The sequence below is a fragment of the Toxotes jaculatrix genome, chromosome 10, assembly GCF_017976425.1.
Source record: "Toxotes jaculatrix isolate fToxJac2 chromosome 10, fToxJac2.pri, whole genome shotgun sequence".
Taxonomy (NCBI): domain Eukaryota; kingdom Metazoa; phylum Chordata; class Actinopteri; family Toxotidae; genus Toxotes; species Toxotes jaculatrix.
Window position 1 is genome coordinate 23,183,824 of NC_054403.1, and position 17,563 is coordinate 23,201,386.

The 17,563-nt window shown below is 38.8% G+C and overlaps 1 protein-coding gene across 1 annotated transcript in view; it reads right to left on the reverse strand.

Moving 5' to 3' along the window:
- si:dkey-237h12.3 (teneurin-3) overlaps window positions 1-17,049 on the reverse strand; it is a 121,353-nt gene extending 104,304 nt beyond the window's left edge. Inside the window, exons 1-2 of the mRNA XM_041048018.1 lie at window positions 16,751-17,049; window positions 14,388-14,663 (exon numbers count right to left, since the gene is read on the reverse strand). Of these exons, the coding sequence (XP_040903952.1) occupies window positions 14,388-14,663; window positions 16,751-17,027 (553 nt within the window). The 5' untranslated portion in view covers window positions 17,028-17,049. The remainder of the gene's footprint in view (window positions 1-14,387; window positions 14,664-16,750) is intronic.
- Between the last annotated feature and the right edge of the window lie 514 nt (window positions 17,050-17,563).

A 17,563-nucleotide genomic window follows, 5' to 3' on the forward strand; every position in this document is an offset into this window, starting at 1 on the left:
AATGACTCCTTCCTTACAGTGCTTAAAGGTTAGATCTCTATTACAGAGAGAGCAAAATGTCAGCAGTATCCCCTGAAAGAGTGGACTGTGATATTAATGGAGAGTCCAGGGAATGGGCTTCCCCTGACTGAGTTTCCCCTCTACCAGACACATTATTCATTTAGTTGTCAGCTAGCACCTGGTGCATGTAACACTAACATCTACAAACTAAATGATGGAGAGAATATGGCCCACCCTGGTAGGCAGCCAGTGGTGAAATGAATGTTGTTCATGAACTATAATAGAGACTAGACGTACTGCTACTAGATAATCTAAGAACTCTTCGCCCACACAACTCAAGTTGTCGCCAAGGACGTATTAGCATAATGTTCAATTTTCTAGCTAATATTGTACTTTCATTTGGCTCTTAGCTACCTCTGAGACTGTAAGGATGTGGGGAACAAAGCACAGGGGCTGTAGCAATACTGCCATCAAGAACAATGGAAATAGCTGCACCTCAATTTACAGAGGTGTAGACAAATTTCTTTTTATCTTACAGTGTAGAAAGCTGAGGAAATGACTCACTACCCAAAATAAACTGGTGTATAAATAAGCTAAAGATGGAAACAAGTTATATCTTGTTTGAATTGGTGTACATACCGTTTTCATCTTTAGTCCTGACCACAAACACCCTCATCAAATTCCTAAAAGCAATTATCAAAGCATTTTTCTATGTAATCTAACCATGCAACATCACTTCCAACATAAATGACAAAGAATGTTGTGTTCTGTGGAAATATGATAGACCCAGACAAGATGACAAGATGATTTAATATATTACAGAGCGAGTCATCAGTCACATAGCCACCACGTTATCTAAGATGCAAAATGGCTTCTGCGTGAGGCTGACTGTGGCGGTGGATTATTTGTGAGTAATATTCTTTTGCTGTGGTAAATATACTGTGTCATGCAGCAGAGGGTGGAAGAAAAATTCTCTCTCAAGCTGTTTTAATGAAGTCCCAAATGTCATCCTCATACTTCTTTCAAGAGCAAACTTCAAGAAACTCCTCTAGAAGCCTGACCGGCCCTCAGTGCGTCTTCAAGCGATCTGAGAACAAGCAGCTTCAGTGAAAGGCTGTCTATGAAGGACAACAACAGGAAAACAAAACTACTCTATGGCGAGAGGTCAAAGGTGTGCAGTAAACAGATGGTTTGGAACATTAAAGTCTGTCTTTATGATTGGAGATGTTTGATGAATTGCTGAGGCAGCGGTCAGCTTTGATTAGGGTGGGCTAGGAATCTCTTTTACCTTGGAAAACTAGTTAAGTCGAAGAATAGTTTTGCCAACCCTTTCCCAAAAATTACTTTAATAATCACCATCTTATACTTCATTTGAAATTACCTTACTTCACCCCTTACTGCGCCATCTTTACAAAAAGGCTAATAGAAAAAGAGATTTCACAGTAACACCATTATAGTGAAAAATGTCAATGTAATTCAGTGTTTTTGGTAAGTGTAGCAAAGAGCGTCAGAGGCTGGGTTTAAATTAGAGCCAACACATTTTTCTCTCAACAATAGTGAGGAGCAGAGAGGGGGGATGGAGGGAGGGTGGGCATCCAATTACTGGAGTACTGTGTGTGTGTCATCTTGACACCACGTTTGGGTTTCTTCAACGATGTATTAAATATACCAGATGTAAAGGCTGCACTGCAGTAATGACTGGAAAACTCAGACTTTCGGTTGTAGCTATTATTGGGGGGAATCGGCGAGCAGTTTCACAAACAACTCAATACAGTGTCAATATGTCTATTTTGACAACTTCTGTCATCGTGCATTTAGTCACTGTTTGCAATGTATTTTCAAACAAGCAGAAACAATACACTAATGCGGTGTGATACTTCCTCTCGGTTTCCCATGTGATTCCACTTGATTAAGCATTTTCTTGAGTGAAGTGACAATTTCTTAAACCACTGGGAGTAGTCACCCATATTTCACAGTTCTTACATGGTTATTTAAATTGTCTTAAATCTGCACGGGGCAACTTTGCACGTAGGCAGCTCCAAATGGCAGCAAATCTGAGACTCAACACCCGGAAATCATGTAACATGACATAAGCAAACCGTAGGCAGCAATTTCATGTTTACCCAGCTGGTCTGTCTGATCACTTTATACCATATGATACCAAAGAGATAAGTGAGGCATCAGATCAAACTTTGGAGAGTCCTGCTCTTTCTGGATGGAGCTTCTGTGGGTTTGTCAATAAGACGATAAAGTTTGTACAGAGGACGTACCAGCTACTATATGTTGTCATTTTTTTAGACAAAAACATCAATGAATGAATGAATGAATGAATCAATCAATCAATATCACTGGTTGCAGCTCCTCAGATGTGAATATTTGCTGTTTTTGTCACACAAGTCTAACACACAAGTTTTGTGAGGAGAATTTTTAGCAGTTCTCTGTCTCTTTCTACAGCGAACACATAAAAAAGAGATTAATCAGGGGATTAATCTATACTGAAAAAAATTCATTGCTGCTGCCCTAAAAGTTTGTTAATATAATAAAATTATTTTGCCAATAAGTTATGATTGAACAATGCCTTTTGGCAGAGATCAATTTTCCATATGATAGTGATATTGTTTTAACCATGAACACTAATGGCTGGATGTATTACAGTATACTGCCCCTGCTATACACTGTGAGCCCATATGGGAGGTTATGGCAATTATTTTTATGATTTTACTAATATGCTTTATGTATTTAATATGTGAGACAAATTTCCCCTTGGGCGGAATAATGTTTAAATGTTTAATGTTAAAATGTGAGAAATGCATAACAAACTTTAAAAAATAAGATTAAAAAAAATAAGATTTGCCCTAAATTGAATTTATTTTAAATTGTTTATTGTTGTTTGAGGTGGAAAACATCTTTGAGACTGAAAACACAATGACATATTACCTTTGACAACAGTCAGATTGGACATATGCTACAACACTGTTTTGCTCTGTTCACTTTGTGAAGGCATTCTTCACACTATCACCCAGCCTGTTCCCATATATTGTGAATCACTCTTCACAACCCCTCCAGCCTTTAGAGCTGCCATGCAAAACTCTGCAGACAGCTCCTTCGGGTAATGTAGAAAAGACAATAGGTGGAAACTGCTCTAACCTATTTGCCAAATGGTCTGTCATCTAATGCCCCGGTGCTGCTCTATTGTCTAATCCTTACTGCTGAGGCCTCTAAAAGGATACACCGGCCTAATAAGATGAATGGGCTTTGACCCTGGAGCTGCTAAAAGCCAACCTGGCCAATTTATCTGAGTGACCTCTACTCAGGTCAGAGAGAGCCCTCACCTCTCTTGGAAGCCTTTAGGCAGGATCAATACCACAGAGGCAAAACAATCCAAAACAAGGAGTGTCTGGAAGTTGGGATTCAACAGTTCATTGCCTTTTTATGACCTTGGATTATGTACTCAATAGCAAAGATCAGTTATACCTGAAAGGAGGTTTATGGTTGAAAAAACATGCATAATGTGATTTGTGATTAAAGTGAGTTTTATTTCACCTAAAAATGTTTACATTACAGTGGGGCTTTTAAATCAGCTCTAATACAATCTGGTATTCTCAAATCACAAATGGCTAATGTAAAGCAAGATGAGCAGAGTAAAAAAATATGTCAGCTCCATGCTGATTCATCAGTAATTTTATTATGCAAACCACAATCGTGGCTATTCCAGGGCCAAGATTGTAATATTGAGAAGTGCATTTTGAGGGAAAATAAGATTTTGTCAACTAAATTAAGGATTCTGTTTCATGTTCTGTTTGTTGGTGGAGATAAAAGGCCCAGGTCGTTTAGGTCGAGGCAGGATACGAACAAGAGACCCTTTTACAACAGAATATGTTTTCTTTCTTAGAGCATGAATCAGTTTACACGGTAGCCTATACAATATCAATCGTTGGCCTCAAATCTATATCTGCAAAGTGCTTAGGTTTGCATTGGTGATTAGATGAATTGAACTGAGAACAGTCTGTTACTTGATCATCCCTTCATAGCCCGGATACCTAATGCCTTTCCTCTGCCTCTGAAGTGACCACAGATTCAGGATGCTTTGCTCTGGGCACTTGGCCAGAAAGCTTTATGTATTCTAATACCATTCATTTTTAATCAGGACCAGAATATCCTTCCAAACCTCTTGCAAGCAGCCTTTGGCAACAAGACTTCAATTTTGTTATATTTTAATTGATTTGGCAGTTCTCCCCGTTGTCAACTGCAAGTTGATTGTTAATATTGCTAATATTCCAAGTGAGAACTGCTGCGACTCTCATTTAAAATGCTTTCTCTTTCTCTGTATTTTCAACTGCTCCTCTCTTGTTGCAGAATTATGCAATTTCCCACTATAGCACATAGTGTAGCTGACTGAAAATATTGTGTGTGTTCAGCATATTTCACTTGGCTTTCCACTTCGACGTGCCCAACTCATCTCCGCATTCAGTGGAAGGGTTTCTTCACATGACTGCTGGGGAGAAAGGACATGAGAGCGAGGGGGGGATCTTCTTCTGTGGTATAATGAGTTTGACAATGAAAGTGACACTACGTCCTCCCTGGACCTTGCCGTGTGATCAATCATAACAATGGCTCACCATTTCCTCCTCTGGATACTGACCTTTCTCCCTTAAGGAAAGGAAGCGTGTGTAGGTGCTGAAGTGTGTGTGCGTGTGTGTGTGTGTGTGTGTCTGTGTTCCCCTAGATTTCATTGTGCCATCACATTCTTTCCAATCAGCCCTTGAAATCCTTCTATACAGCCATAAGAGTGTCCTTTAGCAGGGCTCCTTTTTTTCCCCTGAAAAGCAAAAATGGCCTGAAAAAAATACCCTACTGAGGGGATACCGATCTATTTTATTCTGTTGTATAAACTATTTTAAGCTTGGATAAAACACTTAGTAATTTTGGGGGCGGTGACATTAGGCTTACATATTTAAAATCCCATCACCTAAACAGCTTACAAGGTGATTTGATGCTGCTACTCCAGTGAGGACAACTGCCAAGATTTCATGCAATTATCAGCAAGTGCGATTATTTTAGACCATTTCTCGCATAGTTCAGTGCCCATAACTAAAGAGTGACAGAAATGGGAATGACGTGTGGAGAAAGCCGTGAGCATGAAGTGATCCTACAGGGTGTTGAATGATCCCGCCTACTACCCTTGTCTCCTGGATGAGCCACCGGGATGTCTCATCAGCGGCCCCCTTACTGTATATTACGTGGTTTGTGCGTGGTTTCTGCTAGACTCCTTAAATAAAACATTAAAAATAAATCTCAAAATATTGGTACTATCAAATTCATCTTATCTTACTATGCTTCAGGCACAAATGTCCCATGTCGGCAATAAGGAGTCTAGACCAGTTTTTATTGCCATTTTTTATATCATTCTTAATTGTTGTTTTATCTGCACGGCAGGGGTACACATGGTCTATAAGGTCTTTAAAACAACATAACACACCATAAAAATCTGATCGATACACTACTTCACTCTGGAGAATGTTGTGCAGTAACTCAAGTGAACAAATCTTCAAGAAAAGGCTGTGAGTTTTAGGCTGTGAAATGTGAATTATATGTTTTTTATTATTCTATTTTAATCAATATTTTTTAACAGGAAGTATTCTTGGTACTAATCTACAAAGTTCAATAGGACAGAGAATAAAAATAATGCTTAAGTAAATCAATAAATAATTTAAAAAATAAACACACAAAGAACACAATAAATAAAAAATTAAATTACATACATAAATGTCCATACTTGTGTGTGTGTGTGTGTGTATATGCACCACTGCCAGATAGTTTTCTTTACAATTATTAGGGGAAAAAAAAACATGCACAGGAGGACAAAGGATATTTTAAGCCCCGAGCAGTGTCTGCAGACCTTCCTCTCAGCTGCATACAGACTCTATACATCCCGAGACACAGTGCAAAAAAGTCTGTGACCCTCCATGTTGCTGTGAGCATCCAGTAATAATTAAAAGCAGTTCAACATTTTTATCAACTCTTCACAGCATTCATATGGCCTTTGGTGATGGAAAGAAGAAAAAAATATCAACCTGAAACTCATGTATAACTGAGAGGGACATAAATAGGATTTGAAAATACGACGAGGACACACGGGCCCCCTTCTGTGCACAAGTCTCCATCAACATACTTCACCTTTTTAACTCAGGCAAATATTAAAGACTATTTGATACACTAAAAATACGACTGCGACTGAAAACCTTTTATTTGTGGCTTTGTTTGAGTTTCCAGATGAAACGCTCACATGACGAAAACTCCCTGAAATCCTGACTGAAGTCGAGGCTTTTTAATGAAACATTTATACGTGTGTGTAAAAGACTCAAACACATTTCCACTGCCAATGAAAAGATCCAGTGGTATAACATCTACTTAAAATGTGGGCTTAATTGCATATGTCAAAAAGGAAATTAGAGCAGCCTAACACAATGAAGACAATACATTTTAGCACATATTTTCCTCATTTTACTTGGACACTTAATTGGACCATCTAAAAGAGTTGAATTTAGATGTGTGTGGTTTTGCTTTGCTTTTACAAATAACACAAACCTGAGGTTACTTATTAACACCACCGCAGCCTATATCTTTAAATAACTGCTCCATAATCTACTGTTTTACGTGGCTCTATTGTTTAGGTGTATATTAAGCTCAATTCATTGTCACTTTCTGCAGTACAGCAGTTTTGGGCTCAGTGTCTTGCTCAAGGACATGTAGAAAACAATGGACAAAAGACCTTTTTTAAACCCACAGTTTAGAAAAAAGACAAGCAAGCGTGACATGAGATGATCGTACTCCTATGAGTACGACAAGAAAAGCAGGGATGCTTTTACATTCAGATGAGACAACAACAGAGGAATCACCTTGACTTCCAACTTTTTGATTGCCGACATCCAATACTAAGGAGCGCAAAGGTCAAAGCCACAGCACCATGACAATAGATATAACAAATATTCCTGTGTCCCAAGATAGAGGAGAGAAAGGAGATAGTAAAAAAGAGAAGACATGAAACCAAATAGATTGGTGGGCTGGTGCTAGTCTGGGGACGACTTTCGAGAACCCAGCAGAGCTCCAGGAAAAGAAAGAAAATCTATTTTAGCCCATGTGAAATGAAAAAAGACCTACATACTATATCCAGACCGTCCTAAACTTCTCCGCCCTTTCAAAATTACAGATCTTTCTTTACTTTACACTTACACTTGTGATTGTGGTTTTAACTTGCTTGCAGTAAGTGGAAAATATGAGACATAATCTGTTGACTACTCACTTCATAAGCAATCAGTGTAATATATACCTTTCCCTGTATATCTGGTCTTTTTTCCACATCTCAGGAGAGTAAAGGCGGATTTCTGGGTTCAGAAAAACATTGACGGTCCCTGATTGCTTTGGAGATAACAGGCATACACGTAATTATGAACAACACAACTGGACCAACATGCTAATCTGTGTTTCTTGCATTGATATTCATAGAGTATAAAATGACTTCTTGACTATTTCCGTATTGCATGGTAATACAATCACTCAATTAAGCTGTGTGATGAAATGAAATGAGCCATTTTCTCTTGAGGACGGTAAATAGTGGCCCTCATAATTGACAACTGCAGAGTGATTCCTAATCGTAATAACATGTCCTGCTGTCTGACACCCGCCAGTGATTAGACTGAGCCAAGTACGAGCTAAGACAGTGTTGTCAGTGAAGCTTGGCAAAACGGGGCGAAACTTAAGTTGGAGAGCCAAATGTTGATACTTAGCGATTAGGTGACAGAAAATAGATGTTGGGCAGAGTTAATAGCTTTTTTTACGATGCAGCTGCATCTCTGCACACTATGTAACACTAACCCTGACAGATTAACCCAAATACTGGACGCCCTTTGTTACACACAAGTGCTCCATTTGAACATCTTTGAAAATGTGTTGGTTTATCGATTATTTTTATTTTATATTATTTTTATTTTATATCTATATCTATATACACACATATATATGCTTTTTTCTTGTTGTTAGTCGGATTAGATTACATGATGAATTGCTTACTAAAAAAAAAACAAAACTGAGTGATAATGACTAATGAAAGCAGCAGCCCTATTCTGAACCCTCCAAAAAGGATAAAAATCCATTTCACTATATCCAAATTCTGTACAAAAAAATTACCTTACATCAGCCATAATCATCATCACATAATAAGGATAAGTTATGAAAATTAATACTTTAATGGCAAGTATTCCTACATAAAAAATGCCTTCATATAGATGAGGTTGGTAGGAACTCTATCTCTGTATTATAGGGACATAGTAGCTTCAAGAAAATCTGTTTTACCTTATTAATATGCAAATTTATACAGCAAGACACTCCAAAAGTCTAATCAGATCATCCACTCTGTAGGGGGTAGCTGTGGTGTGAGCAGAAAGTTTTTCACCATGTGTTGCTGTCGTGTTAATGTGTTCACAAGAATATGAGTACACCAAAAAGACAAACGGATGAATCAAAATTCCCATATTAGTGGTCAGTTCGTCATTTGCTTGGATGAAGCGTCGAATGTCAGCGACCTTTGCTCTCCACAGAAACAGGTCAATGACCTCCTCCAGGCTTTCCAAACTACTCCAAAATAGAAATCTTTTCACAAGACTGATGAGCACAACACCTGCTGACACCTTGGCACATCTCCGTCGTGTTCCACATCCCCTGTCACCCCGAGCACTAACAATGTGAGCACTTAACAGGCGACAGCAACTGCAAGCAGGGAAGTGATGACAATAAATGATGGCAATCAAAGCCTGCCTCTTCTTTTGACGAGGCATGAGATAAAGCTCAGACACCTCCCCAGCTCCTATTAACAAATGATGAAAATGTTTTCTCTGCCAGGTTTGGAGTGTTCTTCAAAAGACATCACAGATGGTCAGCCCTTTTGACCGAAAAAACCCTCTCTGATGTTATTTATTCTTTTTTGTGGCCTGCTTGTGCCATATCGAATTATGAAAGTGGTGAGGGAGGATTTCTGCCTGCTACGATCAATACGCTGATTCCACTGTCACAATACAAGGCGCAGATCTAAGACAGGACTTTGACAGATGGCGCGTCACCTTCGTCAGCGTGACGTCCCGTGTGCGTGCGCGCTTGTGCATGTGTGTAAATGTCTGTACTTTCCCTTGATTTTTCTAATCTTAGAGAGATAAAGTGTGAGAAACAAAGTGAGATATGTGACTGCATGTGTGTGTGTGTGTGTGTGTGTGTGTGTGTGTGTGTGTGTGTGTGTGTGTGTGTGTGTGTGTGTGTGTGTGTGTGTGTACGTGAGACAGAAGAGAAGGCGCAGAGTGTGAGAACATGAATACATGCACACTGAGACGCATGTTAGAGGGTGTCTGATACGCTTTCATACTCCCACCCAAAAAGCCTTTGGTGCTTGCTGTGCTACAGCACTCTTTGCTGTGACTCCTCTACTGATTTAATTAACCTTTTACTGGCACTGCTCACACAATGAATCTGTGAGCTATACTCAACTCTAAAATCTGTACGACTGCAATGTAGACCTCTGACTTTGACAAACTGAAATTATTTTCTGGTACATCCCCTTGTAAACAGTCCTGGACATGACCATCGCAGTAAAGACATACAAGGGGACCGGTACATCCACACTGGCCCTTCTCCATGAAAACATCAAAGGGACTCACTTTTTTCCTCAAAAATTACTTTGGACAGAAGGTGCAGGCCAGAGCAAGTGGTGCCTCTTTACAAAGGTTGACAGGAATTGTGGTGGAAGTCCCTTTCTCCTAACCAGGGGTCAGCAGGCGTCAAGCCTCTCCCACCAACAATAAACCCCATGTGTGACGGTTTATACAGCCGAGGAGAGCTGTCACGAGGTACTGCAGTGCTGTAGCTGCAGTACCTAACAAGTCAGCGCGAGCTTTTTCACACCCTATTAGGAATACAACTCAACTGGGCCATGCTATGTTTCTGTTTCGTGCAGTCATTCATGTTTTATGAGGGGTATAATATTGATTCTGAAGTCAGCGCAGTCGACATTAGGGTGGAAAAAAAAAATCTTTCCCCATGGCTCTGTTCACTTTTACACAGCAGCTATACGTTGACCTCATGGCCTAAAATGAATATTTATACATTTACACACAAGCAATTGAACCTAAACTACAGTAATTTCGTAATAAAACATTAAAATACACTGCAGTAAAACTAGCAGTCGCCAGGGAAATGCAGAATGGCGACTCTTGTTGAAAAGCTCTATACCACAGCTGGTTTTGTTTACAAAGTCATTTGTTCGATTTTTGAGATGAGAACATTTTCTGTTCTCATTTAAAATTTATTGTTTTCAGTGTTTGCCACTAGAACTGGCAGAGCAGCACAGATGAAGATGAGTTCACATGCAGTTTGAGGGTTTAAATCTTAAATTTAAGACACTTTAAATTATAATGGATAATACCATTGCATTCCATCTATATAAAATCTGAATTTGATTGATTTATTTATATTTTGATTTATTATCCCATTATCTGTTTTTAATTTTCCCAAACGTTTAAAAAATTGCACACATTGCAACAACAACAGCTAGACAGCGTGGGAATGAAAGACACAGGGACATCAAGTGACCCACATTCAAACCCATGCAAATCCAGTGTTTGTGTAATTTTTAACATTTATCATTTCCAGCATAAACAATGCTTTAATAAAGACTGAGGTCACCTTATGAAACTAAGTCCGTGTCTTGGCATTTCCTTCTGTAATTAGTGTTTGAAAAACAGTTGCTTTGTATTCTTTGCTTCTCTGTGTGCATTTCTAACATCCCTAATTTAAAAAAAATATATGAAACCTAATTAGGTTTATATATATGAAATTATAGAAATATTTTAAATACATTTTCTCTGTGTGCTAAATTATAAGGTCACAAATTATATTAACAATATTTATAAAAAAAAATTTAAATGGAGAACCAGTAATTTGAAGAACTTTTATGGCTGCATGTAAATACATCTCACCTTATGTAGATGTATTAATTAATTAAATCAAGTGTATGTAACACTGTTGCTGTGTGAAAGGGACGTCAGTTGGATAACTTTTTTCTCTCCTAATCTCTATCAGTTAACGAGCCTTAAAAAATTCAGACTACAGAAAAAGTTAAAGAATTTCACTCACAGTAAACTGGTTTAAGCTTAGTGTTGTTTCTCTCCAGCTGCCGAGTGCAAACATTTAATCAGGGTGCCACTTAAAGCAAAGCTACACTCCCCACAGGCATGACGTTCTAACACTTCACAGCTCGCACATGTCACAGTGCTAATGTAGCTAATGTAACATGGGACAGTAAGTGAGCATTATGTATATATATATAAAATGATGAGTCATTAATAAGTCATTGATAATATTTTTAGAAAATAACAAAAAATGCATGTGAATTTTCCACGTGTGACACCAGGATCTGCATGTGCCTTTTAACAAGAGAAATTAACAATAAGTTATTATCTTTAGAAGTTGTAGCTTTGGTTCTTTGGTCAATGCAAGCTATGTGTACAATGGTCATGTTATAGATACTATGTATGTCATCTATTGAGATATGCAAGGGCTGCTTAGGATCACATGGCCATTCTTACAACTAATAAACCAATAAAACAGACGCTTTAATCAATCAATTATATTTTCAAGGGATTCTATCAGTGACAGGGGATTATCTTAAGTGCAAAATCAATGAAGGCTGCTTAACAGATTTATGTTGTGGGCCACTGTAATGCTATTAAGGTCTTTTTTTAAAATATATTTATTATAATGCAAGAGCGGTAAAAATGTGGATATCAGACATTTTTAAGAAGTCGGCATATTTTAGAAACTGTTGGTAGTTGTATTGTGGGTACAGAACTCAACTGGCAGCCATTTCACTGACTGGGTCCTCTCTTTTGAAAAACATACTTCAGTTAGTGTTAGTGGTATTTACAAAAAAATGCAAGTGCATCACTTCAGAAAACAACCCCTCTTATTCAATCTGTGATCTGTGGCCCCAAGTGGATCATTTAGAGCCACAAACCCACGAGATGACCACTCTGGTTTCATCTTTAAAAGGTGGACCTCTCTCTCATGGATCACACAGGTTAACATTTGCAGATGCGGCGCTCTACAAATGTGTTGAGGCTTTGGTACTTGTCTGTGTCGAACACTGTAGAACAGAGCGAATTAGAATGAAATATTGAGTTCATTTATGAATAAGTGGGGCTGAACGGCCCCTTGTCGGAGCTTCTGCATGCATATTCAGTTGATGGAAACCTTTGGATGGGTCATTTCTTTTAGCTGCTTCATTAAATAGTGAAAGTCAAAAGTGCAATGCCTCCTGACAAAAAAAAAGAAAAAAAAAAAGGAAAGACCAAGATCTATATAGGTGAAACAGTGGCAAGATTTTTTTTTCTTTGCTTCAGCTCAAAATCTAAATGATGAAAAAGGACTTTCTAAAATAGTTCAACAAAAAAAGGGGCTCAGAATTTTAAATTACATCATGACTCACATTGTTCTCTCCAAAGAGCAGTTTCAGCATATTAAAATGATGTGCAGTTAAAAGAACAGAAACACACTAACGCACAATTAAATAAATTATTTCTAAGCTGTTTTTGCTTTTTGTAGCTTTGAAACGCATGGCAACTGGGATAAAGATCTAGCAGGTTCTGTTTACTTTCTCTATAATGAAACTAATTGAGACAATAGTGAGTCAGATGAAGTCTCAGTGGGACATTGTGCTAACAGCCAATCAGCTGCAGCTTCTTGAGATGTTTCCAAAAGAAAGAGACTCCAGAGAAGGTATGCCAAAGGGGCGTAGGCCGACGTGTGTGTATGTGTGTACTCATGCAGTTGAAGAGGCGGAGGGCAGGTGCAATTGAAGCTCAATAGAGAACCCATTGAAGGCAGACTCGGCGTTGTCTGTTGAGAATGGAGCAACGACTGGCGATATGTTTTCATGCTTGGCGTGTTCAGCAACAAATCTGACTGGAGCTGAGCGTTAAGGAGGTGAGGATTAGGTTTACCGGCACCACTGTGGTTAGGCTGAGCTTTTAGTGACTCATAAATGTATAACTGTGTATTGGACTAAAGGAAAGGGCAGACACTGGAACAAATACATGGGTTTGAATTCTGATGGCATTTTCAAAAGGTAAAAGACTTACTCAGCTACCCCCCCACCCCACCCCCAGGGAGAAGCTCACTATGATGAATACTGCCATTAAGAAAATGACTTGTCTCAAATGTCAGAATGTAGCCAGTGTTTTCAGAATAAAAATTGATAGCACATGAGCACAAGACATTTTACTTTTTACCCTCTCTTTAATGTTCTTGCCAGGAAAGTGTAATCAACCCTAATTATTTTAACTGCCTGCCACTCTTTGAGATCATCGGTTTCTTTAAATAATTAAAGCTTTACACTGGATGTGTTATAATGGTGATGGCTCTTACTATGATGATGATGAATGATGTACAATGTCAGGAGCAATCAGCATCAGAGAAGAAAATTTTAAAGCTTTACACTACAACATATGAAGCTGAGAGGATAAATTCAAGGAAGGCAAAAAATATTATTGACTTAAAGCACAGGCTGAAAAGATGCAATGAATTTAAATTAAAAAAAAAAAGAGAAAGCTGAAAGAAGAAATACTGTGGAAAAGCAGCAATGAATGTCATTTTAAAGTAGAGCAGAGGAGATATAAGTAATTTTCCAAAATGCAAATGAACCTTTCAGGAAGTTATGCTAAAATAAATAAGGGAGCATTAAAAAAAAAAAGCTAAAACGGTGGGAATTTAGCAACAATGCAGATATGCAGCTGTCTCATATACATTGCCTCCATTTGACACAACAAAGATTTGCCCTTTTCAAATAGAGAACCTCAATCCTCCATCTCAGGTTTCCAGCATGATCAAATTTGCACTTCAAACCATTGTACCCATTTAATCAGCCATTGTGCATGCCCAGTCAAGCACTGCAGAATTTCTAAGCAAAATCTCACACAAAGCTATCTTTGATTATACGCTAACCCATGGGGAAACTTTATCAAACTCCTCTGCTTCCTGTGGAGAAGGACCAGGTGACTAGCAACTACTCAATTGGAAGGCCAAATTCTTTTCCGCATGCAGAGAGGAATCACGCCTTTGATCCAAAGAAAGGCCGCTTCAAATGCCTCTCCAGATACCAGCCCCACCAATCGCGCCCCTCTACTTTCCTCCACCAATCAGGGCCTTGTCTCCAGCACCAACCATAATCCAACCTACTGCTGCTTTTTCTACATAGTGATTTCTCCCCTTTGAAAAGCAATGAAAGCATGAGCTGCAAACAAATAAGCTTTTTAAAGATAAAAGAATGAAACGTGTGCCCTACTCACCCATCTCATTGTCCGATTTATTGTCCATTTCCGTGTCAGTGAGTGTGAGTGCTGAGTTAGAGCGACTGGAGAGGCATGAATTCTGCCCAGACTTTGCCCCCGTTCCCCAAAGAGTTATGGTACGTTCCGGTGATACAGGTTCATGGTTTTCTGTAGCGACCGGTCCCCTGGAGTAGCTGCTGAGTGGGTGGGAGAGGCCCGTCTCAGGGCAAAGCGCCAACCCTCTGCGAGCTGATGGCTCACAGATCCCAAGTTGCCTCAGCGAAAATGTCTGCCCTGTGAATGACAGAAGTTGTAAAGTTAACAAACCAAGCAACAACGCGGTTAATGGCCGGGAGCAGGGCCACTTTAAAAAAAAAAAAAAAAAACACTTAACCCACGAGCCTGGGGGAACGGGAGGGGGTTGCTAAATTAAAGCCTTTACAACATCCTCCCAAGCTACTTAACACTCATCAACTTACTGAGATGCCCAAAAGCCTTTTCTTTAACTCAATACACAGAGCAAGATTTTTAACATGTATGAGGCTGATTTGAAATTTAAACCCCACATAGATCACTTAAAATCAAGGTTCTTGGGTTAACCAGCACATATGAAAAATTATATCCACCATTCATTACTTATAGTTTTCAGAAACAGTTGCAGGCACAGCCTGTTTCACAATAAATCATTACCATAATTGTGTTTTCTCCTCATTTGTAATTACTTGAGGCTCTGGTGTTTACTGGAAATAAAATAATAGCCTGCCATACCTTCAAAGACAGTGCAGCAAAATAAATTAATTTTTTTTTTTTAAAAAAAGGACAAAGGTATACTGCCAATAAACTCATTAAGAATTCCCCAAACTAATAAGAATATATTCTTAATGTTTTACTCACTTCATATAGTCCATTTAAGACCTAAATTAAGTAGTAGATGTAATAATTTTTAGATATATGATCAGTACCACACGTTTATTTCTGCAATTAACCTGACACTAAAATTATTTTAGCTGAAACTCTTCCAAACCTTCATTTTATGTTTTCATTTACACGATTATTAGATGTAAATGCTCAAGTTTAGATATCAAAACGTAGTTTTCTTTTGAATTCAGAGTCACAAAGTAAAGGCATTTTATACTTTCCTTTGTCTCTTCGTAATGTATATTGTGTTGTTAGAAATGGTGCAAAAAAACATATTTCAAAGTCAGTGGTACACATCTGAAAATAGTAATGTCTAATGATGTACAAATGCCACAGAAAATAGACTTTTAGTATTAAAATTTATACTGTTTGAAATGACTGTTAGATGTAGATATTTCCATATATGTCACACACACACACACACAGAGAGAGCACAATGATCAGATATAGCATCTACACTTATCTACACAAAATATGCTCTCGTTCCACTTCCACATGAATCACATTAAATCTGACATTTACTGTGATGATGTAAGGAACAGTCGTTAACATTAAATGCCCAGATTTGAAAAAGAAATAAAGAAAACTAGCATTCTTCCCACAACTTCATCATAATCCCATTAATTCTAAAATGGGCACCAATTAGCACCAAGAAAAAGTAAGGGAGTAATGGATAGATTTTCTAATTGCAATCTTATGAGCCAAAGGAGTGCTATAAAATAGAATAAACGGCTCAAACTTTTTAATTACAGAAATTAGAGCACTTTGCATCACCCAATTAAAGGAAAGGGTTATTTACTGAGCATTTTCCTTATTATTTTAACATAGTCCAGCAGGGTATGAACATTTTATAAGGTCATAGCAGCCCACTGGATCACACTCAATGTCAGTTTTCAAAGTTTTATGAAATTTTTATGAAAAGTATGGGAAAATTAAAGAAAACCGTGCCTTTGTTTGACACTATTTAACTGTGTTTACCACTCTAACATACTGGCATCATATTGTTATTTCTGGTCAAACTTGCACAGATTAAGTAGAAGATAAACACAACAAACAACAAAATCCTTGAATCCGTGTTCATTGACTGATGACGTTTGAATCATCCACAAATGAACATGGATATAAGGATTTAGTTGTTTGTTGTATTTACTAAAATCTAACAAACTGGGATCTCAGATTTACCATCAAAGTGTGTCTTCGGATTTTAGAAAATATGATTATAACATGCAGTTTCTAAGTTAATGCAAAGATTTTTTAAAAAACTAAAAATCATACCCTTTTTACAGCCAGGTCATCAAACTAATACACTCTGATAATATGGGTCTTAAAGTTAAACATAACCGTCTCCTACTTATCCTTGGCTGCTTCAATAAGCACCCCACTTAGTTCATTTTATGGAGCTTCATCTGACAAACAGAAAAATCCCAGTGTGGGATGACTCGAGTAAACATTTGCTCGCTAACCTGGCCTGCTGTACTCTGCACTTTCCTTGTGGACCATCTCCTTGACTCTGCCTCCAAACAGCATTCGTGAAGGGTCATGGTCAAAGGCCTGGAGTGTCTCGCTGGAGCTGTAGGATTTCTGAGTGGGGACGCGGCAGGCTCCTTCCTCCCGGTCAGCCGAGGAGGCGGTGTAACGGCGCTCCTTGTCCCGATCCTTGTCTCTCTCGCAGTCCCTCTCTCGGTCTCTCTGGCTCTTGGACAGCGAGCAGAAAGGCCGCTGCTCCCTCACCCGTTCCATGCTGCCTGCATGCTGGGTTTCCAACTCCCTCCCCTTCACCACCGACGCTCTCCTGAGACACTCGCCACTGGATTATTTCTCTCTTTTCTCCCCCGCCTCTTCCTCCTCTGGTTGTGATTCTCGTCCTGTAGCGATTTCCCCCCAAACTCCCCTCCCCGCTTCTGAACCTTTGACAGTCACTTCTTCAGTCCATTCAGTCCTCCACCCATTCTACCTGGAGAAAGAGAGAAGAGGAAAGGAAGCAAGAAGCTCAGATAACACTAATCCATCTGCTTCATCTTCAAAAGCACACACTTATCCCCTTCTCACCGCCCCACCCCCACCACTACCTCCCCATCCCTGAAACCTCACCCGTGAACACTTGCCATACATGACTTCACCTCTTAAAAAGAATAGTTCTCATTCCATCTGTTTCAGCTTTCAAAATCAAGTTCATCTGCAGTGTGTCGATTTTAAAAGATGTCCTTCAAACACCATTTTTCACATCAAGTTTAAGTAGTTTTACAAAAACTAGTGTCAGCCTCACACAGTGCTTC